The sequence below is a fragment of the Anser cygnoides genome, chromosome 1, assembly GCF_040182565.1.
Source record: "Anser cygnoides isolate HZ-2024a breed goose chromosome 1, Taihu_goose_T2T_genome, whole genome shotgun sequence".
NCBI classification, from domain to species: Eukaryota; Metazoa; Chordata; class Aves; order Anseriformes; family Anatidae; genus Anser; species Anser cygnoides.
The window spans coordinates 154,463,501-154,490,050 of NC_089873.1; the positions used below are offsets into that span (position 1 = coordinate 154,463,501).

General features: G+C 40.4%; 1 protein-coding gene across 9 annotated transcripts in view; it reads left to right on the forward strand.

Moving 5' to 3' along the window:
- Positions 1-26,550, forward strand: part of NALCN (sodium leak channel, non-selective) — a 236,279-nt gene that overhangs the window by 38,294 nt on the left and 171,435 nt on the right. For 7 of the 9 annotated variants that reach the window (XM_048072668.2, XM_048072666.2, XM_048072665.2 and 4 more), the window contains one exon: positions 16,415-16,569. In XM_048072668.2, coding sequence (XP_047928625.1) covers positions 16,415-16,569 — 155 coding nt within the window. Of the gene's footprint in view, positions 1-5,188; positions 5,446-16,414; positions 16,570-26,550 lie in introns of those variants that run through there. The other 2 variants (XM_048072669.2, XM_013174450.3) reach the window with 2 other exon arrangements.

Here is a 26,550-nt window from a genome sequence, read left to right on the forward strand (position 1 = left end):
ACTCAAGCCATTCTATGATTCTGTGATTCTTTAGTTTCTTGAAAGACATACAGTATGGCTGTAATGTAATATATAAATAGACAATTATCTAAATAAGTTGATACATTATAAGCAGTTTGACAGGTCCTTTTGTTATATCTGCAATTAATTTCAAAGAAGTGAACAAATGTGGGGAAAGTAGGTTGTTTTCCCAAATCTACTCTATTTTATTCTTGATCACCTTCAGTGTACAAAAGGTACTTCCACAAGGACATGCGAGAGAAATTTTTTCAAAACCTTTTCTTTGGCTCTGTTAGAGAGGTTTATAAATCTTCACAGACATACTGCTAAGTGTTTTCTTTATTTTTATTACCAAGATATGTTTGACTACACAAAAATACTTTTGTAATGCAGGATTAGATTATATTTATTCCACAACAGCGTATTTTCCTTTTATAGGGGAAAGGAAGCTTTCCCTCAGCGAAAGGAAGGAGGTTAGCATGGCTAAAAAACATAAAATGTACCTAAATTACCTAATTCTCCAAACTCACTCTTTAAGGTCCTTTGTTTATGCTTTCAGTAGGATATGGGCTGAGTATTGCTGTAGACCTGTCTGCCTTATCACCATGGCAGTCAATTTAAAATCCTTCTTGCAAGGTTTAAAGTAAGAACTGACCAGGAAAACAGATAAGAAAAATAATTACCAAGTAATAAAAAGATCTAAGAGGTTCTTGGTCATCTATCCCTCTATCTATCGATAGGCCCCCCAAAATGTCAGAAAACAGCTTCAAAGACACTGGAGCTTAAAGCTTACCACAATATCTAATAGAAGAAATAAATATGATTAAAAAGAACAAAAGGGATTTGAGATAATGTCTTACATCAGCAGTGGAAAAATAAGTATGAGTAATCAAGTTTTGGAGAAAGGGGAAAAAGCAAAGGCCAAACTTGAAAAAGCAACATAACAAGACTTATTTAACAGGGCATATTAATTTGTTGATGCCAATTAAACAACCAGCACTACTTTATTATAGTGTTTGGGATTTATTGAGAATCTTTGTAATGGTGATATGTCTGGTATTTCCTCAGGGAAAAGAAAACTGGAAGAAATCTTGTTTTTTCCAGACCAGATGTTATTTAGACCCTAACCAAAATCAAGAAAAATACAGCATCAGACTAAAACAGAACTTAGTTAAAAACAGAACAGATTAGTTAATCCTGTTCAAATGGGATCCTACCAAAAGGGTGGAAGACAGTGTTAAGGTGATGGCCAGTACAGAAACCCAAGGGAAGTGGTCTTCATCCTCATTTTCAAAGGGTGCATGATTTCTGAGCACAAATACTGATTTTGACCGCAGCTGTTAAATAGATTGTTATCCAAAGCAATTGAACTGTTGATTTCTTTTGTATAGGCTTCCCAGAGCTTCTGTTTGTCCAGCTCTACTTTGAATGGGAAGGTGTAGTTTTAACAAAGATCTAAGATGGAAAACCGAGTAGCCTTGGCTCTTGGTGGCTCACTAATGGTACATGCTTACCTGTGTTAAGATTTGAGAAGATTTGGATTTACAAAGTTTTGGTTCCAGTGGAGACATTAAAGTTTATTGCATTTCTGCTCAGCCTTTCAGCATTAATGGGATTCCTCTCCTCTGGCTGATTAGTACTCTTTCTGAGTAAACTGGAGTGGATTTTAGAGATTCTTGTGGAATTGGATGACTATAAATACAAGTAACATATAACCACATCTCATCTTCACAATAGAGAAAGTTCTGTATGTATCCACAAGCTTTTTTGCTGTAGAATTGCCATTCAGAATTAGAGCCTAGAAATAACTGAACTTTCTGCAGGAAATTTGTAGGCTCAGGGGGAGCTTCATCACAGTTTTCCAGTACTTAAAGGGTGGCTACATAGAGGATAGAGGCTCTCTCTTCACAAGGACCCACATGGAGAGAACAAGGGGCAATGGGTACAAGGTACACCAGAAGAGGTTTCATGTTGATACAAGAAAGGATTTTGTTACAGTGAGAACAGTAAATCACTGGATCAACCTCATCCTCATGACTGGAGGTTTTCAAGATGCAACTGGACAGGGTACTAGATAGTTTCATCTAGGCTCGCTTTTCCATGACATGTTGGACCAGATGATACTTGGAGGTCCTTTCCCAACCTAGTCTGTTCTATGTTTTTATGATTTATATTGCAAAAGTAAGCCAGACAAGTAATGGAGGAATCTGTGGATGTATTGATATTGATGGGTTAGACAGCAGCTGTCACTGAGTGGTACATCCATCTTAGCCCGGAAACACAGAGAAGAGTCATAGAATGGCTCCTGTTGGAAGGGACGTTGAAGATCATCTAACTCCAACACCCCTGCCATAGACAGGGATGCCACCCACTAGATCAGGTTGGCCAAGGCCCCATCTAGCCTGGCCTGGAACACCTCCAGGGATGGTGCATCCACAACTTCTCTTGGCAACTTGTTCCAGTGCCTCACTTCCCTTACAGTGAAGAATTTCCTCCTAAGGCCTAGTCTAACTCTATCCTCTTTTAGTTTAAGACTTGCTCTAGGGAACCTGCTTTGGCAAGACATCTCTTGAGGTCCCTTCCAACCCCTACAATTAAGAGATTCTCTGATTCTCTGATTCTTTGCCTCCGTCTTCACTGACAGATAGGCTTCCCAAGTCTTTCATTTCCCTGAATCCGTAGATGGAGGCTGGGGAAGCAGAGTCCTACCCACTGTAAGTGAAGAGCAGGTTTGAGATCACCCATTAGTGATAATTCAGGCTGGCAGCGATGAAATTGCTAAGAGAAGCCTGAGGGCTATTGAAAGGGACTTCAGGGAACTGGGGCGGTTACTGGATGGAGTGGGTGTGCAGGTAGTGTTTGCCACTATCCCTTCAGTGGTAGGGAGGGATATTGAGCGCACCTGGAAGGCCCAGCTGATTAATACATGGCTGAGAGGCTGGTGCAGTCACAGAAATTTATTTTTTTTGATCATGGGGAGGTTTACTCAGCACCTGGCCTGATGGCTGCTGATGGGTCCCACCTGTCCCAAAGGCGGAAACAGACTCTAGCTGGGGAGCTGGTGGGGCTCATTGAGAGGGCTTTAAACTAGGTATGAAGGGGGATAGGGGGGAAATAAGACTCGATAGAGATGAGCTTGGGAGAGCCATCCCAAGGTTGGGGATGAGGGCAGTGGCATGACTCAAGTGCATCTTCACCAATGCACACAGCATGAGCAACAAACAGGAGGAGCTGGCAGCCATTGTGTGGCAGGCAAACTATGACCTAGTTGCCATCACTGAAACGTGGTGGTGGGACCACTCCCATGACTGGAGTGCTGCAATAGACAGCTACAAGCTCTTCAGAAGGAACAGGAAGCTAAGGAGGGGTGTTGGCGTAGCTCTCTATATTAGAGAGTGTTTCAATGCTGTTGAGATCATAGCTGGGAATGAAAAGGTAGAGTCCTTGTGGATAAGGATCAGGGGGTTGGCCAACAAGGCGGACATCCTGGTGAAACTAAGATGAAGAGAGGGATGAGGCATTCTATAAGCAGCTGGTGGAAGTCAATCAATCACCAGCACTTGTGCTCATGGGCAACTTTAACTTCCCAGACATATGCTGGAAATACAATACAGCTCTGAGGAAGCAGTCTAGAAGGTTCCTGGAGTGCGTGAAAGACAGCTTCCTGACTCAGCTGGTCAGTGAACCTACCAGAGGGGGTGTCCCGCTAGACCTGCTGTTCACGAACGGAGAAGGACTGGTGGGAGATGTGGTGGTAGGGAGCTGTCTTAGGCAGAGTGACCATGACATGGTAGAGTTCTCTGTTCTTGGTGAAGTCAGGAGGGTTGTCAGTCAAACTGCTACCTTGGACTTTCAGAGGGCAGACTCTGAATTGTTCAGGGCACTGGTAGGGAGGGTCCCTTGTGAGTCAGTCCTGAGGGGCAGAGGGGTCCAGGAAGGCCAGAAGCTCCTCAAGAAGGAAGTCTTAAAGGCTCAGGAGCAGGCTGTCCCCACGTGCCATGAGCCAGCGGGGAAGAAGACCGGTGTAGCTGAACAGGGGAACTTTTGCTTTGTATTCAGGAGAAAAAGAGAGTTTATGTCCGGTGGAAGAAGGGACAGGCAACTTGAGGAGAGTACAAGTTGCCAGTATACGAAGAGAAAAAATCAGGAGGGCCAAAGCCCAGCACAAGCTCAACCTGGCCACTATGGTCAAGGATAACAAAAATTGTTTTTATAAATGTATTTAAGGAAAGAGGATGGCCAAAGAGAATCTCCATTCTTTACTGGACGCAGAGGGTACATGACAACAGAGGATTAAAAAATGGCTGAGGTTCTTAATGCCTTCTTTGCATCTGTCTTTACTAGCCAGACCACTTATCCTCGGGGTATTCAGCCTCCCGACTTGGAGGTCTGGGACAGGGAGCAGAAGAAACACCCCACAGTTCAGGTGGAAACAGTTAGACCTGCTGCTCCACCTGGACTGTCACAAGTCCATGGGGCCAGATGGGATCCACCTGAGGGTGCTGAGGGAGCTGGTAGAGGTGATTGCCAAGCCACTTTCCATCATCTATCAGTGGTCATGGTCATCCAGAGAGGTCCCAGATGACTGGGGACTTGCTAATGTGATGCCCATCTATAAGAAGGGTTGTAAGAAGGAGCCAGGGAACTACAGGCCAATCAGTCTGACCTCAGTGCCAGGAAAGGTGATGGAACAGGTCATCTTGAATGCAATGTATGTGGGACCACTGGGGGATCAGGCCCAGTCAGCATGGGTTCATGAAAGGCAAGTCCTGCCTGACCAACTTCATCTCCTTCTATGTCTGGGTGACCTGGCTGGTGGATGAGGGAAAAGCTTTTGACATAGCCTACCTAGACTTCAGCAAGGCCTTTGACACAGTCTCCACAGTATTTTCCTGGAGTAGCTGGCATCCCATGGCTTGGACAGGTACACTCTTTGCTGGGTTAAAAACTGGCTGGACGGCTGGGCCCAGAGAGTGGTAGTGAATGGAGTGAAATCCAGCTGGCGACCGGTCACTGGTGGTGTTCCCCAGGGGTTGGTGTTGGGGCTCCATCCTCTTTAATATCTTTACTGATGACTTGGATGGGGGGATTGACTGCATCCTCAGTATGTTTGCAGATGACACCAAGTTGGGGGGAAGTGCTCCTCCTTCTCCCATGTGCGGGCATCTTCCAGGCCGCTCCCAACACAGCTGCCTTTGGCCACATGCAGGCCACTAACGTTGGGCATCACAGAGGCTTGCTGAGGTCACAGTGGCCACCACTGCCCCGCCTTTGCTCATGGCCCTATAAAACAGGACCCCCTGCAGATGGCCCACCACTCGCTGAGCTTCTAGGCCCTCTGGCAGCCAGCTTGTGTGGCAGCAAGAAGACCAGAAGCAGGAAGGCGAGCAGCAGCCCTCCTCAGTGTGCGAGGACAGAGATGCAGTCCCAGAAAGCACCAAGAAGGTAGGCATCTGATGGGAAGGGGAAATGGCATGGGCAGAGGGATAGTGCCTGCAACACAAGAACAGACACTAGTGCTCAACGGACCTCTGGTGTGCAGCCCATGGACACGTATGAGCATGGCAATGACACAAGGCTCTGGCGTTACCATTTGCACCGCAGCGGTGCAGGGCACAGGCTGTCCCCTCAACCATACAGCACCTGGGGGCCTGGGCCTTCCCATTGGCACAACGGTGGTGTGGGATGAAGGCAGGAGCGTCAGCCAGACAGCTGCGTGGAGCAGAGGAATGTAGTCTGGAACGCAGCATGGGACCCAGGTATGGCCGTAAACCAGATGGCAGCGTTGGACCCACGCATGGAAATGAACCAGACAGTGGCATGGGACCTAGGCATGGAATTGGATGACCCCCTGGTTCGGCACCCTGGCCTGAAAACTTTCAAAGGCATCCTGTTTGGGCTGTCCCGAGCAAGGACTGGCTTATCCTTCTGCCAAACAGCGTGGAGCCAGAGCCCATGGAGGTGGATCCACTAGAAGATGTGGAGGAATCAACAGAAGTGGATCCACCTTGGCCAGAGCAGACCTGGAACTGCCCTGGCATGCCTTTGCTCCCTGCCATCAGAGCACAGCAACAGTGTCACAGGGGTGCCCAGCCAGCTCCCTGCCTGTGGCTCAGCCTCTACCCCAAGCATTAGCTTGGAGCCACCAAACACCATAGACATCTGTCAGGCTCACCTGCAAGACATCCCAGCCGATTCTCAGGGGTTGCATGAGTGCTTCTTTTCCATTCCCCGAGCCTTTGTGCAAGAGGTGGCAATGATCCAGTTTGGGCAGTTTTGACATATCAGGTTACGTTTTAAAACGGAGGGATCACACTGCTTTCTTCTGGATAAGGTGAGAGCTTTGGTGGAATGGCCAGTTCTCTTATCAGACGCCTAATAGTTTACATGTGGAGTTAGCTGGGTGATGCTGAAAGTTTGTTCTGAGGTGCTCAGTGATAGCAGCCCGCTTCTTTGCTATGCCAAGAGTCGCAGCTCTTGCCACTTCAGATGTCGCATTAGTGACTGAGCTATGTAAACACATCTGTTGAAGGCATCCTGTGTGGGGTCTTGACACTTCACAACACAAGCCATAGGAAGGAATTTGTTTTGCATATAGTTCAGATTTAGATTTAGGGCAGTATTGTTCTATGATGTTGAGGAATACCCTGTCTCATGGCTAAGATGGAAGTTCACAGAAGTAAACCAGCGAGGTGCAGTGTTCCAAACAAAGAGACAGGTAAACCTGCCAGTTAGCTAGCGTAGCTAACTCTGCTGTTGTGAGTGATGGGTCCCAAATGCTTGTGAGATTTGATGGACAAGAATCCCAGCTTAACTTCAGGCTTATGATTTTCAAATTCTACAATGCAGTTTGCTGACCATATGTTTCCCCTACATTTTGTAGACAGCTACTGAGAAGGTATTTTTCTTCATTTAACCCAGTTTGCTATGAGTTTTTTTGAAGTGATCCTGAACATACTTTAAAGTCAAAATAGATCCAGTCTTCAGCTTAGATTGTTTCATACATTTCAGTTCATGTCCTTGCAATTTAAAAGAGAACTGAGGTGTTTTTCACTTAAATTTTCTAGGGAAGTACTTTATTGAATTGTCATACATACTGTAGGTAGGAGATCACTTAAACATTAAACATGTAAATAAGTCTAATTTGATACCCTTTGTTGAAATGCAGATTCATGCAAGATAGATAGATTTGTTTTTAACTCTTCCTTTTTATTTCCTGTGTATTAGCACTAATATTGATAGCCTTCTTTGTTGTGTGAATTCCATTTATTCATGTTGCTTTAATTCCTATGAAATGTCTTACATTAGCATATGTATCTTGTAATTGCTATTTGAATTCAGTTCCCTCATGAATGATTGTACCAGCCACAAAAATGTGCCGTCATAGAGTTGTTATGCCAGGTGGCATTTGATCAAATTTCAGTAGAAGTACTGATCCATGCATACTACACATGAAAAAATCCACACTGGAACGTTTGTATTTTCTTTTTTGAGCTCTGCTTTCTCGTGGCTGGGTGTACGTTCCAGCAATGTCCATAGGAAAGAGTTCTTCTTTTAATGACTTTTCTGTGGCTAACTTTGGTGGCCTTGTTACTCTGAAGGGTAATGACGAAGTGAATTGAATGAGATTTTCTCTAATTTTGGCAACAAGTGATCAAACCAATGGACTGTCAAAGCTTTTAAGTAGCTGCAATCATCCTGTTCTCATTCACATGGTGACAGCATTGGCTTTGGATAATGTAAGTGATCTGTCATAAGTATAGAGTCATCTGGTTTTGATGTCAGCACCAGTGTTAGGAACCTAAATGCCTTGAATTCCCTTTCTGGCTTGTGGAGAGAGAAAGGTACTTCTGGAGTATTATGGAACCCACCAGCCTCCAAACCCTTTGAGGTGTGTTTCAGTCTCTTCAAAACTCATGTGAAGCGAATAGGAATAGATGAAACATCAATGGCACAGTTAGTACACCCTTACTTAGGTCATGTATGAAATGAAAAAAGCCAAAAGCCCAATCAAATCAGTGTTTAACTAGTATTATTGCCTTATATAGTAGGCAGTTTGATTTAATCGTACCTTATGACTGAATATGGGTGGAAAAGAAAGGGAATAAAATCAGCACTTAATTTATTAAATAAATATAAACCATTTATTTTTTCTTGAAAAATTGACCAAAGAAGCAAAAGAAAGTAGCAGTTCTGTCTATAAAGACTCGAGCTTTGACACTAGCAGACTGTGAAAACTACCAAAAGATACTGAAACCTGACACTGAAGATGGAAATAATCAATTAAAGATCAGAACTGAATGACAAGATATAAAAATCTATGTAGTGTGGGGCAAATATACTGAAAGACAATGTATTAGCAGTGGTAAAATATTACAGTATCTATAGTTTAAATTTATAGTCAAAAGAAACGATTGGATCATCTAGTCTGACTTCATTATGTTTCTCCTGGAGGGAGCTTTATAGCTTGCATCTGACTCTAGTGTGTGTCTTGTAGGTATGTATCTATTCTTGGTTAGAGTAGGAGCAGAAGAATGCTTTATAAGCAAGAGAGCTTTTTAGTTTATATCAGAAACTGTTCCACTGTTAAAAACTATGTTCCTAATTCATTATCTTAATTTGCCTGGTTTGAGCTGTTAGCTTTCTATTCATGTTACACCTTTTTATGCTAGATTACACAGAACTGTAATTCCCAGTACTTTCCCTGTGTGAATCCACTTACACACAATAATTTAGGCACCCTTCAATATGCTTTTTAATGAACAAACATTATGTAGCTCTTTAACTCTGTTGCTGCTAAGCATGTTCTTTTTTCTCATTTTCATATTTCTATACTTTCCTTTAATTTTAAAAAAAAATAAAAAGAAAAGAATATATGAACAAAAAACCTGAGCACAATATTGATCATAATTGGTGTGAGTGCAACGCAGAGAGATAGATTAATTCATTATCGTTCTGATTGTACAGCCTGGGAAGCACTGTCTCTTTCTTGCCGTGATTGTAGAATCATGGAACAGTTTGGGTTGGAAGGCATTTAAAGATCACCCAGTTCCAACCCCCTGTCATGGGCAGGGACACCTCCCACCAGACCAGGTTGCCCAAAGCCCCATCCAGCCTGGCCTTGAACACCTCCAGGGATGGGGCAGCCACAGCTTCTCTGGGCAGCCTGTGCCAGTGCCTCACCACCCTCACAGTGAAGAATTTCTTCCAAATATCTAATATAAATCTACCCTCTTTCAGTTTAAAGCTATTCCCTCTTGTCTTATCACCACACTCCCTGACAAAGAGTCCCTCCCCAGCTTTCCTGTAGCCCCCTTTAGGTACTGGAAGGCCACAATGAGGTCTCCCCAGCGCCTTCTCATCTCCAGGCTGAACAACCCCAACTCCCTCAGCCTGTCTTCATAGGAGAGGTGCTCCAGCCCTTTAGATTATCTTTGCGGCCCTGCTCTGGACTTGTTATAATACTTCCATGTTCTGGGGTTCCCAGATCTGAATGCAGTGCTCCACGTGGGGTCTCAGGAGATCAGAGCTGAGGGGGAGAATCACATCCCTTGACCTGCTGGCCACACTTCTTTTGATGCAGCCCAGGATGTGGTTGGCTTTCTGGGCTGGAAGCACACACTGCTGGCTCTCGTCAACTAGCACCCCCAGGTCTTTCTCCTCAGGGCTGCTCTCAATCCATTCTCCACCCAGCCTGTATTTGTGCTTGGGATTGCCTCAGCCCAGATGCAGGGCCTTGCACTTGGCCTTGTTGAACTTCACGAGGTCCACACAGGCTCACCTCTCAAGCCTGTCCAGGTCCCTCTGGATGGCATCCCTTCCCTCTAGCTTGTCGATCGCACAGTACAGCTTGGTGTCATTGGCACAGTTGCTGAGGGTGTGCTGTATCCCCCTGTCACCAACAAAGATGTTAAATAGTGCCAGTCCCAACGCTGACCCCTGAGGAACACCACTTGTTACTATCTCCACCTGGTCATTGAGCCGTTGACTGCAACTCTTTGAGTTTGACCAGCCAGCCAATTCCTTACCCCCTGAGTGGTCCATCCATCAAATCCATGTCTCTCCAATGTAGAGACAAGGATACCATGGGGGATAGTGTCAAATGTCCAAGTCCAGGTAGATGATGTCAGTTGCTCTTCCTCTATCCACAAATGCAGTGGATTAAAAAAAAAAATTGATAAAATAAGATCAGAAATGATATATTATGAAAAATATGAGAGGATGCCCTATTAAAGCCCCTTGTTTTAAACTCTCACATAGCATCTATATTCTATAACATAGCATTACCATCCTCTTTTATCCTCTTTATTCTGTAGGTCATAAGACCTAACATTTGCTGTCTGTGATCCTTCCTGTGCAACTTTGCATTTGGCTGTATTAAATCACATTTTGTTTTGTTGGATTCAGGTAACCAAGTGATCCTGATAACTTTATTGCCTTGTCCTTAGTGTAATTTATGTGTTCTATGCCTGTTCTTGATTTTATACTATTTCTCCCTCATTGACTATGTTAGATCACGATGATCATTTCAATAGCAAGTACTTCTTGAGATGTCAGTTAATCAGTTTTCAGCCCCTTTATCCTGTGTTTTATCAATACTATATAATGCCAACTTTTTAATCAGTTGTGTTATTGAATTAATTACTTTACAAAGTCTAAGCTAGACAATTTCATTGGGCAAATTTGCAGTCTTATCATAATCATGCTAGTACGATGAGAATTATTTTCTGTATTTGATGCTGCCTGCCATTAATTACATTCAAGTTCTTTACTCTTTATCAATTAGACTGTGTAACAGCTCATTCTTTCTTTTGTCTTAGTTGATGTCAGGCTAACCAGTCATACTGCTTGTCCTTTAATGGCACATTAGCATTCTTCTGGGATTCCCCTGCTATTTCAAGTTTTATTAAAAATTAATAGGGAGATGAGAGATGCCCTCAGTTATTTGGGCCTGTTGATTTGAATATAATTATCCCTAGCAGATGCTATCTAATATTCTCCTCAGTTACTAAATCTTGAGTAGTGAAATCTGTGTTTGCCAAGTTAAAATGTAAAATATGGCATGTTGCCAAAGCTGAAGTGTTGTGCTTGTAGTGTCCCTAAAGTCATGAGTCCTTGAAGCATGCACTATCTTACTTTTTAATGTAATAAAAATAATAAATAGATATCAGAGACAATCTGTTACTAGACAGCTTAGAGAGCTTTATGGTTATAATTACAGATATAATTATGAGAAACATTAAATATGGATGATGTTTTCACACTTACAGTTTAAAAGATAAAACAGATTTTGTTCTCTGATTGAAAACAGGAAACTGGTTCTGTAAATATGGTGCATGATGACTTTAGACTTGAGTTTGTCTAAAAGTAAAACATAACATTAAAAAGTTACCCTTGGGAAGGTTATAAAATATCAGAGGGAGAGTTGTGCCTAGGCATAAGTGTAATCCTTAAGCCAGCAGGGTACTCTCTGAAATTTCTTTATCGCTCACCAGCGATTTTGGATGATACTGTTAGTGGATTATCTAGAACTTGTAATGACTCCAGCAGCAGCATTGTTCTAAGCTGCAGTCTTTTTTTTTTTTTTTTTTTTGGAGAAACAGGAAGATCTAGTGAATGGGATTTTCAGTAGAAATCAATTACAATATGACTCCCTTCTTTTGAGGTTGATGGTTATATGTCTCCGACTTTGGTGACAGATGGGTTAGCTGACAGTGAGTGCACTTTGAAAAGATATGCTCAATAATAATGGTAAACTACTACTACAAATTTTAGAAATATCAGTATCACTGATTTATATATTAATATCTATCTTATTAAGCAGAGGTCATAATGTGATAAAAACTATGAAAGTGGTCAAGAGAAAACTACATGATGGAAACAAAGTTCTTATAAAATAATGAATGATTTATAAATATTATACCACAATATTATTATTCTAACAACTGTGCAGGAGTGCTCGTGTTATTGCTTGGTCCTTCTATAAAAAGAGCAGTGGTGTAAGGAAGTAGTCTAGGAACCATCTGTTAATAGCAGTTGTATGTTCAGAGCTCCCACTGGAGAAAATGGAATTGATTGGGTTAGCACAGTAAGAATTCAGGTATGGATTTGGGAAACAAGTTACATTTAAAAGGGCAAACTGAAAGCATGAAAGGAGGCTTTTGGCTTTTGTAGGTACTTAGATTGTTTTCATGGTCACCAAGAGAAAAAAAAAACTTAACCCTTTTCTCTTTTATTTTTTTTCACAAGGAACTTTTCGGTTTCCTGTCTCAAATTCCCAGTGTCTCTGAAAACAAAAATAACTTAGAATATGAAAGGAAATATTTTTAACTACCTATCAGTATTTATACCTGATAACAGCAACTGTACATTAATTGGCATGAGCTATCTGACCTTTTAACAAGACATATTGTAAGTAGAAAAGTTCATATACGTGTTCTTTCTATGCAGTGTTACTGGTATAATGTGGTCATAGGAACCTTAATCTCAGTTTTCCTGTTTTTTATGGGTATAAGATTACAGCCATTAATTATAGATATATAAAGAGTATTTTTTTTCTGTAATTTACCTTCTTTAAGGAGTCTCTTGATTAGAAAACAAGGTTCTGTGCTCTAAAACTGGAGGATGATACAGGGGGAAAACAGATCGAGACTGATGAGTTGGTTTATTGACCATAGGAACCATCATTTTTTGACTTTGAAGAGTTTGAGGCAGTTATCCATCTGTAGCCATTCAGGACTGGACCCTGTATTGACCCCTGGGGTACTCCGTGTTGAACACTGGTGTACCCTTTAGCCTGCAGCCTTGCAACACCTGGTTTTAGTGTAGAGAGAGGGTTGTTCTTGGCTAACACAGAAGATCGTTCAGCTGCAGCTAATTCATACTTAGTTATTGAATTCTCTACCTAATTCACTGTTTGGAGCAATATTTTTATGCCTTATAAATAAATTTCCTTCTTATTTATTTTTTTCTGTGATTTTCTGGATCTGGAAACTGCATGAGTAAGCTGGTAATTTCAATTAGCTTTCTGGTGATATCTTTAAAAAATAATAGAATACCAGAATAAAAAAATCCTATTTTTTTCTCAATTTCTATTGAATAGATGCCATAGAAAAGGGGCACATGTACTGCCTCAAGTTCTTCTTGTGATACGTACACCATATGCAGTGCATATGTAGTCAGGAAGTTCTTCAGGCAGTTAAAAGCATATCAGAGAAGTGCTCTCATGTCTTTGGCAAAAATCTTGGTATTGATGGATTCTGATCGAGCAATGTGGAGTCAATTATCTCCTGGTGTGTCCTTTGCATTCCTGTGCTGAACTAATTTCTCAGCTCACCTATTGGATTGATGCTGTACTCCACACATGTTGAATACCATGCAGAGAAGTACTCAGCCTATTGGGATGAATTGTTTCTTTCTTCACGTTGCAAGTATATCTGATTTTATCTAGGCACCCTATTCAGCAAGGTATTTAAGTACATTGCCTAACAGAACTTCTCAGATGCTTGAAGCTAGTTATGTGCTGAATCAGCACTTCAGTCTTTCGTTGATGTCAAGTATGGCCTATGAAGGTATAAAATATTTTAAATCACGTTGTATTGGAAATGACTGGTGATATTATAGCCAATTCTAGATTAGCAGTCTAATACTGTCTACTCCATGTAGACTAATCTATTCTTATTGCTATCCTGAACCACGACATGAACTGCCTAGTGACATTGGTCCTAAAAAGCCTATACCTGTATAGGTACAGGTACTATAATCAGAGATTGCTCCTTTTTAGTCTAAATCATGCCTGGTGCATGGAAACAGCTTTTCTTCAGGAAATTTGATGTGATACAAAAATGACTTTCAGGGTGGTGAGGCCCTGGCACAGGCTGCCCAGAGAAGCTGTGGCTGCCCCATCCCTGGAGGTGTTCAAGGCCAGGCTGGATGGGGCTTTGGGCAACCTGATCTAGTGGCAGGTGTCCCTGCCCATGGCAGGGGGGTTGGAATTTGATGATTTTTAAGGTTCCTTCCAACCCAAACCATTTTGTGATTCTATGAACTAGGTTTAAATGAACCCCTTAAAATGAGTGCTTTGCATTGTAATGATGGAGCTGGCAGTACTTTTAATAACATGTCCTCATGCAGCTAGCCTTTTGGATCTGAGGGATTTTCTAATGCAAACCATAATGTAAAATTCATTAGCTACCAGTAGCCTGGGCTCTGCATCTGCTTGAGCCAATGAATTAATTTACATTTCTGAAAATATTCATAAAATGTTGTCTTATGATAATCCTATATTATAATGGCTTTTGTATCACAAACCTAAAGTATTTAAAGCACACAACTGAGTATGAATTAACACATTCTAGTATAAAAAACTGAAGGTGCCCAGAAGAAATTTTAAATCCTTGTGTGACATATGCTAAACACGTTTACAAAAAGGGAAATGGGTACACATATGCTTGTATATCGATCTGTCTTTCTAGTTAAGCAGATAGCTAAATTTTCGGGGAGTCCTTTATAACGTTGGCTGGAGGTGTTTATGTGTCTCTGTGTTCATCTATGCAGATATGTATGGCTCTCAGGCATCATGAAGAAATGGCTACAGAACGGGTGCAGCCACAGTTCTCTGTATTTATAATTGCCTAGGAAAAATTGTGTAGGAAGCTTTAGTTTCACACTGACAGATTTATAGTAATCTATTGCTATCGCATGCAGTGCATAAAGGCAAGAAACATAAAGTAATTATGACTCCTGTTCACCCAATTTAGCTGTCAAAATGCATCTGTGAGTTAGATTAAAAGAAGAGGACTTTCAGAAGAACAATAAAATGCTAATTATACTAAAAGGCAGGCTATAAATTTCACCTGTTCTGTGGACAAATAAGATTAATTAAAGTGATGAATGTTAAGGCATTGGTCTGGAGCCTCAGGATAACGGGGTGAATACTACAAGATTTTCTTTATAACTTTCAGTAATTCATTTTAGGTGTTTCTATATCAGAAGTCTGTGCTGTGACTAGAAAGTCAAAATCAGCCTGAACATGAATGGAGAAATGCTACAGACTGTTTTTTTTCCTCAGACCGGAACTCTCCCTGATTAGCTTTCCAAGTCTGATTTGAAATTGCCCTGGGACTAAGCCAAAAATCAGGATTTCCATTTGTTGGAGGAGAGAGGACAAGCAGGGAGAAAAATGATGTTGGTTGCTCGTGTGCCTGTTCAGTGCAGTTGGAGCTGTCGTATTGCAACCTTGCTTCTCTTTGGTTTACCCAGTTGGCTCGTAGCACAAGTAATGTGAATCCTCAGTTCTGTGCCGTGTTGCTGTGTGGACCCTAACAGGGACCTGCTCAGAATGAATTTTCTTTGCTAAGGTGTACCTTTTAACTAAACCACTTGGGAAATGGGATGAGCAGGTTGTGATTCTCTCTCTTCCATATTTATTGCCATTATCAATGGTGTGCTGTGAATGCCTATAGGGAATCAACTGCCTGAGCTTCTCCTTACAAATTTTGGGAGTACTTGTATATATATTCATGTGTATATGCCACAGGTACAGACCAGGGAGCTTGTCCTCCCTCACCTTTTAACTTCACTGTCCCCTAGCACTGGAATTCCCATTGCAGTGCAGCTTGACAGAGCCTCTTCAGCAGCTCACCCAATGTGCCAGAGGAGCTGGGAAGACAAGTGATGCTTAGCCTCTGGCAACAGTGAAAAATGGGAGGCCTCTCACTGGCCAGCACACTGTGTTGCAGTGCTGTTTTTTTTGCATGTCTTTCTATTTTTCAGTGTTATATTTACCAGCAAAAATCAGTTTGAACCAGTTTGAACTTTTTTTTTCTTTTTCCACCTGTTTTACCAAACCATTATTGGCCTTGTGAATCACATCTGTTTCAGTCACATCAGTACTTACACTGGACATGTAATGATTTGACTTTTTCTGTGACGGTGGCTATATGTGTGCAAGATTAAGGATTTAGCTATCTGTGGTAGAACCCTGGCCTAACCAAGGTACAAGAAACTAACACATTCTTACAAGTCATCCACAATGATGACATTGATGAATTCGGACAAGTCATCCACAATAATCCTGTTAAAAGGTGTCAAAGCTAGCTCAGGTAGTGCCTGTGGAACTCAAAGTCACATTTTTGCCTGTAGTTGAAGACGTTTTCAGGATTTCCAAAGGTGTCTGAAGCAGCAAGTGTCCATATTTCATGAAAAAGCAGTTGGAACAGCTGTTATGTTAACTTCCTTATGTCTTGAAGACTCTCCATTTTTGTTGACGTCTCTAAGTATTAGTATGAAGCTTCTGTTTATATTTGTACTGTCATTTCATAGGTCTGAAGACATTTAATTCCTCTTGCTTTCAAGCATTTAGTTTTGCTCTGAGCTGAATTTATATAACACCTTAATTTTGTATTTTTCACAGAAACGTAACCTGGAATAATTTAGCTATCCCAGACACCCACTGTTCCAGAGAGCTAGAAGAAGGTTACCAGTGCCCACCTGGATTTAAATGCATGGACCTTGAAGATCTGGGACTAAGCAGGCAAGAGCTGGGCTACAGTGGCTTTAATGAGATAGGTCTGTCCTACTGGTAAAATCCATTTCAGTATCCATTTAAAAATGTTTATGAAATGAGTAGAACAGATAGCTCATGTCTGTGCTGAAAAGATATCAAGTGCAATCAGTATTCTGCTCAAGTAGAGCACATGCCAGAAAGAGAAGCTGTGCTATTTGCTTTGGAATGATGAAGTTATCTATTTTTACATTGCTTGGGTTCCCAGGATTTAAATAACTTCAAAACAATGTCTTTATTTAAAAAGAGTCAACTGTTGATTATCACCAATATGCAAATGCGATGACTAATTACTGTGCTTTATTTATGATCCATTTTAGAGTATATAGTTCATCTTATTTGTCTAATTTTAGTAGTAATTCCTATGCAAAAGGAAAAAAAAAGAAAAGAAAAAGGAAAAACACACAGAATTACTTGGTACTAAAGTTATCCTCTCAATACTAAGGAGGAGGGGGAGAAAGTGAGATCATGTGTGTCTGTGACAACCTGGATCCAAACTGTGTTAAGTCAGAATAGCATTCAGTAAAATGACTGAGAGTCAGGCAGATAGATATTGTACTACTGGTGCAATTTTTCTTCTGTGAGAAACACCTCAGAGTGACCAGCACAATGCACTCTGCTAGTTGGCATGTGTCGTGCCATCCCCACAGGGAACACAGAACAATAATTCAAGAAAGGTGCCAACAGTACAGGCAGCTGTGGCAGGATCCTTATCTGAACGGAAAATGTGCAGTTACCCTATCAGAAAATTGTGGTTATCTCACTTTTATTTAACAGACAAAGGTCCAACAGGAGCCTGCAGCTGTACATTTTCATAAGTACAGGTAGGGAGTTCCTTTCAAATGAAAAACCATGCCTACAGGCCATATCCTTTCTGATGCCTCTCTCTGACTGATAAGTTTATATTTCATTTTTCCTGGCTTGAGCTTTAGACAGTAGACTGTTATGCTGGCCTCAGATGAACTTGAAGGTAATAAAAAGGTTTACTGATGGAATGACTACAATCCGAAAGGATTTTTTTTGAGAACTGAAAGCCCTTGCAGCTAAATTACTTCAGTTGTTTCCCAGGCCACTGAATATAGACAATGAGCCAGAGACTTAAAAGAAGCAGTCTCCTATTATGACAGGTACTCTGTGATACCAAAGAATTTCTGAACAGAAACTGCCATTTCTGTCCTTTTTTTTTCTCCCTGAGGAGAAAAAAAAAAAAAAAAAAAAAACTGATTTCAACCAAGTTGTATTCTGTTTCTTCCAGAAGCCACGAGTGTAACAGTTGTACCAGTACTGCTAGCTGAATAGCAGTACCTGTAGTACATACCTTTTATATGAACTTTTTCTTCAGTAGATCTCAGAGGACAACCTTGTCTGATCTGTCAGGCAACCTTCAAATTCTTAAGTCAGTAGCATACTGCCATGCCTGGGTAAATATGAGCTGAGTTCACACTGGAAGCTAAAAACATCCACATGCAAGTTCTCTAGTTCGAGACAGTTCAGCAGTGAAATGTAGGATAGGTATATCACCAGAAGAATTATGCCTCAGATAGATTGAAATCACCCTTCTTATCTTGACATGCAAAATCAGTTGTGGCATTGAAGGCTGTTACTCTAGCTGCCTACCTGATCACGAGGGAAAAGTGGTTGCAACGCCTTAGATAAGCTTAGGTATATAGAAGATTTGAACAAGGCTCTGAGTGATTAATAAACATTTTTAATGATGGCAAGGCATCCAAAGACAATCAAAGGTTGGCAAAGACAGGTGAAATAGTTTGTCCAAGGGTGCCTTGATTGGTAAAGCAGGTTTTAAAAATGGCTGAAACTCCATTCTCCCAAGGCATAGTCCTGTGCTTTATCGACAGTCATTATGGCTGCTCTGTTTGAAAGATCAAAGGTTGCTAATAGATGTAGGAAAATTGTCATTAATGCATTGTTTTTGTCTAGATGTTGGTAATCAGGAGATAAGCACCTCGCAGTACAGTAGTCAGAAGTTGACAATTGAATGCTGATTGCTAAACTTCAAAATACTGGGTAATTCACAGCAGCTTTGCCACAAAAAATAAGCCTCCTTAAACTAGGAATGTTAAAAACATGTTAATAACCAGCAAGTTTATCAATATTTTATAAATCTCCGTTTTGTGATGTACCTTTATATGTAGTTAACAGGTAAGTAATGAAGTAGATCTTTCCTGTGTAATTATAGTATTTTATTGTGTACATTCATTGATGTTTTATTTCTGCATATTATTATATGCAGCCTGTCCTGTTGGTTCCTGAAATGTATCATTACAAAAATCACAAGAGCATAGCAGTTTGGCAGCTACTGTATAATTAGTGCCACTTAATTTGCAGTATATAAGTACAAGTTATGAATATTTGATAATTTCTCTTCTTTAAACAGAAAGGGAGAGTTTTTTTACAATTTTATTATGGGGCGAAAACCACACTGTCCTAATCAGATGTAAGTTAATAGAGTTTTTTATACTGTAAGGATATGCCAAGTAAGTAACAATATATTTGGAAAATCCCTGAATTTTGGCCATACCCTGTTCCCACTTTTACAAATACCTCGGCTTTAAAGGGATGAAAGTTGGAAAGATAGTGTAAGTTCTGGTACTTCACAGTTTCTAGGTTTTCTGTATTTGGTTTTGACGTGTTGTATTTATCTGTTTTATGTATATTTGTTTGCATACATGTATTTTTTAAGGAAGAACATAGTTATAGACTATTGATAAATACTGCTTGAAGTCCTCTTGTCAAAATAATCTAGTCCATCCACTTTCTCTCTGAAGCAGACAATCTTTCCAGGCAATGTATCGCACTGTTTCATTGTCTGTACTCATAAGAAGAGTTTCCTAAAGTCTAACCTGAATCTTTCTTTTTGTGATTTAAGATTGTAATTTTTCATCTTATTCGGTATGGACATAGACAAAACTTCAAAAATTCTTTTCTGCATATCTGAAGACTATCATTATGCCTCCTCTACCCTCTATGGAAACATAGGCAACATAGTTCTATGTTTTGGACTTTTGCTATACAACTTAAATTTTATGTGTTAAATTATTCTTGTTGGCCTTCTACTAGACTTTCTCCAGCTGATTCACCTCTTTGCTGAAGTGCAGTACTGGCAGAATATTCCAGTAAAGCCTTTACTTCATGTGTTTTTAAGCTTTATTACGGTTTCTGCATCCCAGTGAGATATTTTCCATATTCACAACAGCATGGAATGGGTGATTCATGTGTTTTTCTGATTTGTTACAGCCCTTGTGTACTTTGTAAGAGCTGCCATCACTGTTTCCCATCCTGTATTCATTTACTTATTTTTTTTTAATGTAGAACCTTGCACTTGTCTCTGTTGAATACTATAGTTTCTTTTTGTCAGACTATTTCTTCAATTTACCAAGATCTTCTTGAGTCTTAATTCTTTCCTCCTGAATACTTTCAGTACCTCTTAAGTTTACTTTTATCTGAAAACTGATAATTTATTTATTTTTATATAATTTATCAACTTGGTCACAGGTGAAAAAAAGTAAATAATCCAGATCAAGAACAGACTGATGGAACCTCATTTGATAGTCTTCCATTCTGACAATGGGTCATTAGTAGCTGCTTATAAGGTCACTTGGCAAAGGGTTTTGCACCCACCACAGAATAGTTTCACCTAGCCACGTTTCTGTATGTTCCCACAGTGAGACAATCATAGAATCATGGAATGGCCTGTGTTGGAAGCGACATGAAAGATCACCTAGTTCCAACCCCCTTGCCATAAGCAGGGATGCCACCCACTAGATCAGGTTGCCCAGGGCCCCATCTAACATGGTCTTGAACACCTCCAGGGATGAGGCATCCACAGCTTCTCTGGGCAACCTGTTCCACTGCCTCACCACTCTCTATAGAATTTACTCCTAACATCTAATCTAAATCTCCCCTCTTTTAGTTTAAAACCATTCCCCCTTGTCCTGTCATTATCTGACTGAGCAAAGAGTTGCTCTCCATTTTTTTTGTAAGTCCCCTTTAAGTACTGAAAAGTCACAATGAGGTCACCCCAGAGCCTTCTCTTCTTTAAGAGATGTTAAAAGCCTTTTAAAATGAAGATGTAGAAGATTAAGTGCTTCTCCTTTGTTTACAAAAACTGCTTCCATTTTGTGTTTGTATAGCAATAATATAGTAAGATTTGTGCCATAGGTCCTCCAGTGTCTGCAAAACATCAATGTGTATTAATATTATAATGCTTAGGCCTGATGTCTGTGATAATTTTTCAAACATGGGCCACATCAGCATATATCTACAGCTAATGCCTCTGTTTTTCTTCAACATACGTATTTCTAGTTAGGATGTAGAATGAAATTAAAAGCACTGATCGGTTTTGCCAAATTTACAACTGTAACCTCTAATGAGAGTGAAGTTATTAAAAACCAGGACACTTCTGTTTGGCTATGCCTCTAGAAAAACTGCAGGCAACAGTCACAGAGGTATGTCTTAGAACTGTTTATGAAAATGGATAATGATTGAAACATGGAACAGAAAACCGATTAGTTAAGGCCTCAGTACCCCAAATCCCTTACTCTGAGGTGCTGAGACGGGAGGAAGTAATAGCAGAGAAAGAGTAATCTGCCCCGTGGGTAAGGATTACAGATGCGTAAGGTTTCAGTTGATGGGAGGCTACAAGGAGTTACTGCTTTCTTATAGGAAGTTGCTCAGGAACTCAGTAGAAATCCGAATACTCTTTCCAACAGTTTGACACACAACTTGACTTCTTAAGTAGGTGTTGCTCCTATGCAGTGGGAACCTTCATATTAAATGAAGTCTTTTATCCGTCAGGATGCCTGAAAGGTTTTTTGAATACTACCTGTGGGGCCGAGTGGGAGTAAGAGAAAGGGTATGAATGAAAGGCTTGGCTGACTGCATGGATGTGGGAGGCAAAACTCCTTACTACTGACTATACCTGTATAGTACTGTCAAGCTCTTCTCTTTCTCAGACTTCTTAGCTGATTTTGATTCAGGCTGCTATAAAAAGGTTGATGTTTGCTTCATATTAGAGCAGCATTCAGCCTTGACTCCCACTGAGAGCATCAGGTGCATTCACAGTTGGCCTGTTTCTTCTTTCTGATTTTACTCTCTTCTTGTCTGTGTTTTTCTTAACAATGTTTAATCCCATAGGGTGTAGCTGATAGCATGACAGTATCATGAAGTGTTCAGAAATCTTGGGGTAAATATTGAGAAAAATGACCTTTGTTCTATGAATAAATCCCAGTTACTGTATAACTCATTGGGCACGTGACTGTATTTGTGCAAATATTTTCATCTGATATATCTAAAAAGCATAAATATAATTGTTGAGTTAAATAAGAAGTCAGAAGACTTGGCAGTTGGGGAACTATGACAAGTAATTCTGCCTTCCATGTCACTGTTTGTCTGAGTGTTTGTCTACATTCAGTCAATGATAGCAGGAATTGCTATCAGGGCCATGCTAAGAATATTGGTATGTTTGTCTGCTTGGATGCTGCTGGAAAAGGTGCTGTATAGGCAGAAAAAGTACCAGACCCTAGCCCATTGCTGGATCTTGGGCAGTTTTTCTCCTTACCTGTGCTTTCCATACAATGCAGGTCCTTTTGCATTCAGATTTTTGTAAAATCTGGCTAGTAGTCATTTCACATGCCTCATGGGTGCATTCATCTGTAATCATCTACAGATGTACACTTGCAGCTGCGTTACCGATTTTACTCTTCACATAATCCTACAGATTTACTTTCTCATGATTTGCAGTGCTACATATTGCTTAACATATTCTCAAAAGGAAAAGAAATTTCAGAGATGCCTAGAAGTTAAAAAATACTCTACGAAGGAAGGGAAAGAAGTTTTATGCTATGAAAGATCATTCTGAGGAGAGAAGCAGGAGATCTTATTCTATGCTCTATCACCAACAACCTATCTGTCATTTGCTAAGGCCAGTACCCTACCAAATGATAATAATTACCTCCATTACCTGTGGAGAGTGTTTGCCAAAGACTACCGTATTAATGTCCATTTTATGTATAGGAGATAAACACATACATGTTGCATCTTGGAGACAAATGAGGAAATTTCAGTGGTAAGGAGTGCTTCAAAGCACACATAAAAAAGTTAAACCTGAATTAAACATTACTCACAGTAACAATGAACACTGTTTGATGGTACAATGAGCCAGCAAAATCATCTCATTTCATGGGCTATAAAACAGCAACAGAGCTTTAGGTCTCAGATATTTCACATTCATATTATAAGGACTTTTCTCTTATAATATGTGACCCAGAATTTACATATTCTTGGCTTGCCAACAGTTGAGAGTCTTTTTTTAAATTGGTAATTAGGAGAGATATTTTATATGTCATTGTGAAAAATGTCTGCCACAAATAGCTTAAAAGTGAATCTAATTTAATATTTGTTAATGGAAATATCATTGTGGGGCTGAAATCAACTTCCTCCATTCACTTATAGCTATTGTTTTAATAAAGGACTTGTAAAAGGATCAAAATAGCTATTTGTTTAGCCATAAATTGGAGTTTTATTCACCAAATGCTGGAGTTACACTGGTTTGAGGTGTGACCAGCACGTCGAGGGAGGGGATTGTCTCCCTCTGCTCTGCCCTCGTGAGGCCCAACCTGGAATGCTGCGTCCAGGTTTGGGGCCCCCAGCACAAGAAAAATGTGGACCTGTTAGAGCGAGTTAGAGTGTGTATCAAGTTTGAATTGAAAAGGCACAGCACTTAAAATGGAAGTAGAGTAGGGTGCCATTAGGTCTACCATTCAGAAGGAAGGAATTAGGGTTAAGATCATATGCCATGAATCTGGCTTTTGCACCTCACTCTGCCACAATCAACTAAATGTATTTTCCATGAGATATTTCATGTTTCTGAAAGGTTGTGTGTCTGTCTGTAGGGTTAGAATTCCTAGTGGCTGAGTTGTGTGTTGGGTGGTGAGGTGTAATGCTCACATGAAAGCCAAACTGGAAAGGGAGGAAGAATGCTCAAACCAGCCTGGAAGAAAAGCTGAAGTAAGCCCAAATCTCCACTTAGGTACTCCTGGAAACAACAAGCATTCAAAGCTACAAGTCCATTTGCTTGTGTGGACACCTATATCATAAATTTGGGTGCAGAGAACTGAGCAAAATGAGGAACAAAGACACGATGACTTGAGGGAGTACTATGAAGACCTGCTTTTTGTCATTCTTTCCTGGAGTTACTTCCAGTTTTTCTCCACTGAAAGTGGTTTAAAACCACCTTTAACATTTAGGAGGCTGAATGTTAACAAGACTCAGCAACATAAAAGAAAATGCTTAAAAATCCAACTTGCTATTTCTGCTGCCACTGGATGAAGAACAGAGCCTGTTACTGGTGACAGAGGCTGATGTTTTCATTTCTCTGTCACTCCACGCCCACCTGATGCAGCCATCTTCTCTGCTGGGGGAGGTATTAGCAACTGCTTGGTCTTTCCAGGTCCCTGGCATAGGTGAAGGAGGCAGCTGATCATGAGTGTCGTCTTAGGCAACTACTTATTTTGCCCACTTTGAGCTTTTCAGGTCCATGAGGAATGGTGAACCTCAAGTTAATGAACAGAGTAAAGATTATATTTGCGGGTTATTTGTTCAAAGTAGGAAATTCTGATAGTCAAAAGGATTACATGGTTGTTTTCAGCTTCCTAAGATGCTGCCTTCCTCCCACACTGTGCTTTCATGCCGGCAACAAAACTTGAATGAAGCCAGTGTGGTTTTAGACAAGCATAGAGGTCCAGAAATGCAGAGCAGCATCACCACCACAGCCTGAATCTCTTGGCTCTGAGTCTGTTGGTATCTGGGATAATAAAAAGCAATGAGTGGATGTAATTAAGTCAGTCTCCACTTAATTGTACCAGTCAAAGGCAGAGCTTTTATGAAAACCATTGGCTCAGTAATGATTTCATCAAAACCTGGGGTCAGAGTTTTATTCTATAGATAATGTGTACATTTAATATTATGTATTGATTCTTAATGCTCCATTTATCCAAGCAAGTGCATCACAGTATTAAATACTTTGATAAACAGGTCTAATGCCATTCCATTTATGCAGCTCTTTGATTCGAGTGCTTGCATGTGAAGTGCCTCATAATGAGGCCTTCATCCATGACTGTGACCTGTGCAGTTATTGTGTAGTAACATGACAAGTGGTAACGATGCTAGTGTATAAAGGTGCCAGAATGTAATTAGGGAAGCCATTCAGAGGGCTTAGAAATAAGTGTCTTATTTTCTAAAGGTGAACCCAAATGACTTAAAGCATGCCCCAATAGTCCACTGATTTAGAAACCTGTGAAAATCATTATTTTAAATATGGTGGTAGGTTTTTGTTTTTCTTACTGAATTTCCTACATAGGCCTACCTTGTGGAGAGCAATAGGGCCCTGATCCCAGCTGAGGCACTGTTGTGTGCAAAACAGTCTTTGCTCAAGGAATTTCACTTCATTTGTTATTGCCAATTTATTGCCATAAACTTCTTATCACTGATTCAGGTATTCAGAAGCGAAAAAGACACTTAAAGAAGGTAAAATACCTTCCCTCCTTTGCCTGTCTCAACTTCAGTCAGCACACCTCTCAGGCCAACATCCTCATCCCCAATCCCTGCTTCTGCCACTTCCCTGCTTCTGCCTGCTTCTGAGGTGGGGGGGGGGGCACTGAAGCCGTGATGGATTCATAGTAACTTCTTTCTTGCCTCTCCTTGTTTTGTCCTCTTCTTCTGTTGTTCCTTCTTTATTCATGTCCTCTGATTCAGAATGGGCTTAGCCATGGGCCACAGTCCCTTTGGGGGTGTCCATGCTCGTGTGCTGCCTGCTGCCACAAGCCCTGCAGACACTGCTGCCTAGCTAAACCCTGCCATGTAAATAAACCTATTTTAGACTTAGACTGCCTTTGAATAGGCAGCTTCAGAAGATGATACAGATTTTTGGTGACCACAAAGGACTAAAGAAAGTGGTTTGTTTGCCCTGTGTACACAAGATCAGAGCAGTTTAGGTTCCTTGTTGTGCTTTTCCTCTTGGGAAATGATTTGAGTTACAAGGATGTGAGCACTGTGGGCAAGGAGCTATGGCTGTGTAAATGAGGTAAACAAGTTCAGATTGTTCCTTAGATAAAACAAACAAGGTGAAAGGGAGTAAACTAGTAAATCCCTCTGTAGGCCTAAGGCACAATAGTGTTTTCAGTGCTTACAGCTTCTTAAGGACTTGCATACTAAGGCCATGTTTAGTTTCCCATCAGAAAGAGTTTAATGACAGAAGGCCTTAGGGGTTTCATTTTTGTTTTGGGGTTTCTATTTATTTAGCATTAAAAGTACTAATGCAGTACAGTGGCTGGAAGTTGAACCTAGACAAATGTAATTTAGGAAAACATGATTTTTTTTTTATCACTAATTTTCACTACCTATAGAAATGACCATCAGAAAGTCTTGAAATGAAAACACTTGATATCTCTCCTAAAACCATGCCAGAGCCCAAAGAGAAAGTACTTGATTTGACGCGGGAATCATTTGTTGAAAATCTCAGCTTTTCATTTGCTATGCAAATTAATACTAAACTCTTCTAGTTTAGTTCTGGATTAAATTATCTCACAAGTTCCTATGGGCCTTAGTATTAATTCTATATATTATTTATTCTTTGGCTTGACAGTTTTTTCTAAGTCTTGTTGGCTGTGAAGTGAATAACCTCCAGTCATAGTATAGGAGGAATGGTCATTGTCCTTTGCTTTATTTTTCCCTAGTTATTCTGACACTTTTATTCTCTGAACAAAAGATAACAGAAGATAAATAATACCAAGCTACCACGGTCACTGGGTAGTGTTTTCTTTCATTATAAATATCTGTGCTGTATTTTAGCACTTACATTCTTGAGTGTTGTTTGACTTTACTCTTATTTATATTTTTTTTCTGTTCTCCAAACATTTCTTAATGATTCTAAACCTGTTCTTCCTTCCTGCATTAAAAAAAAAAAAAGT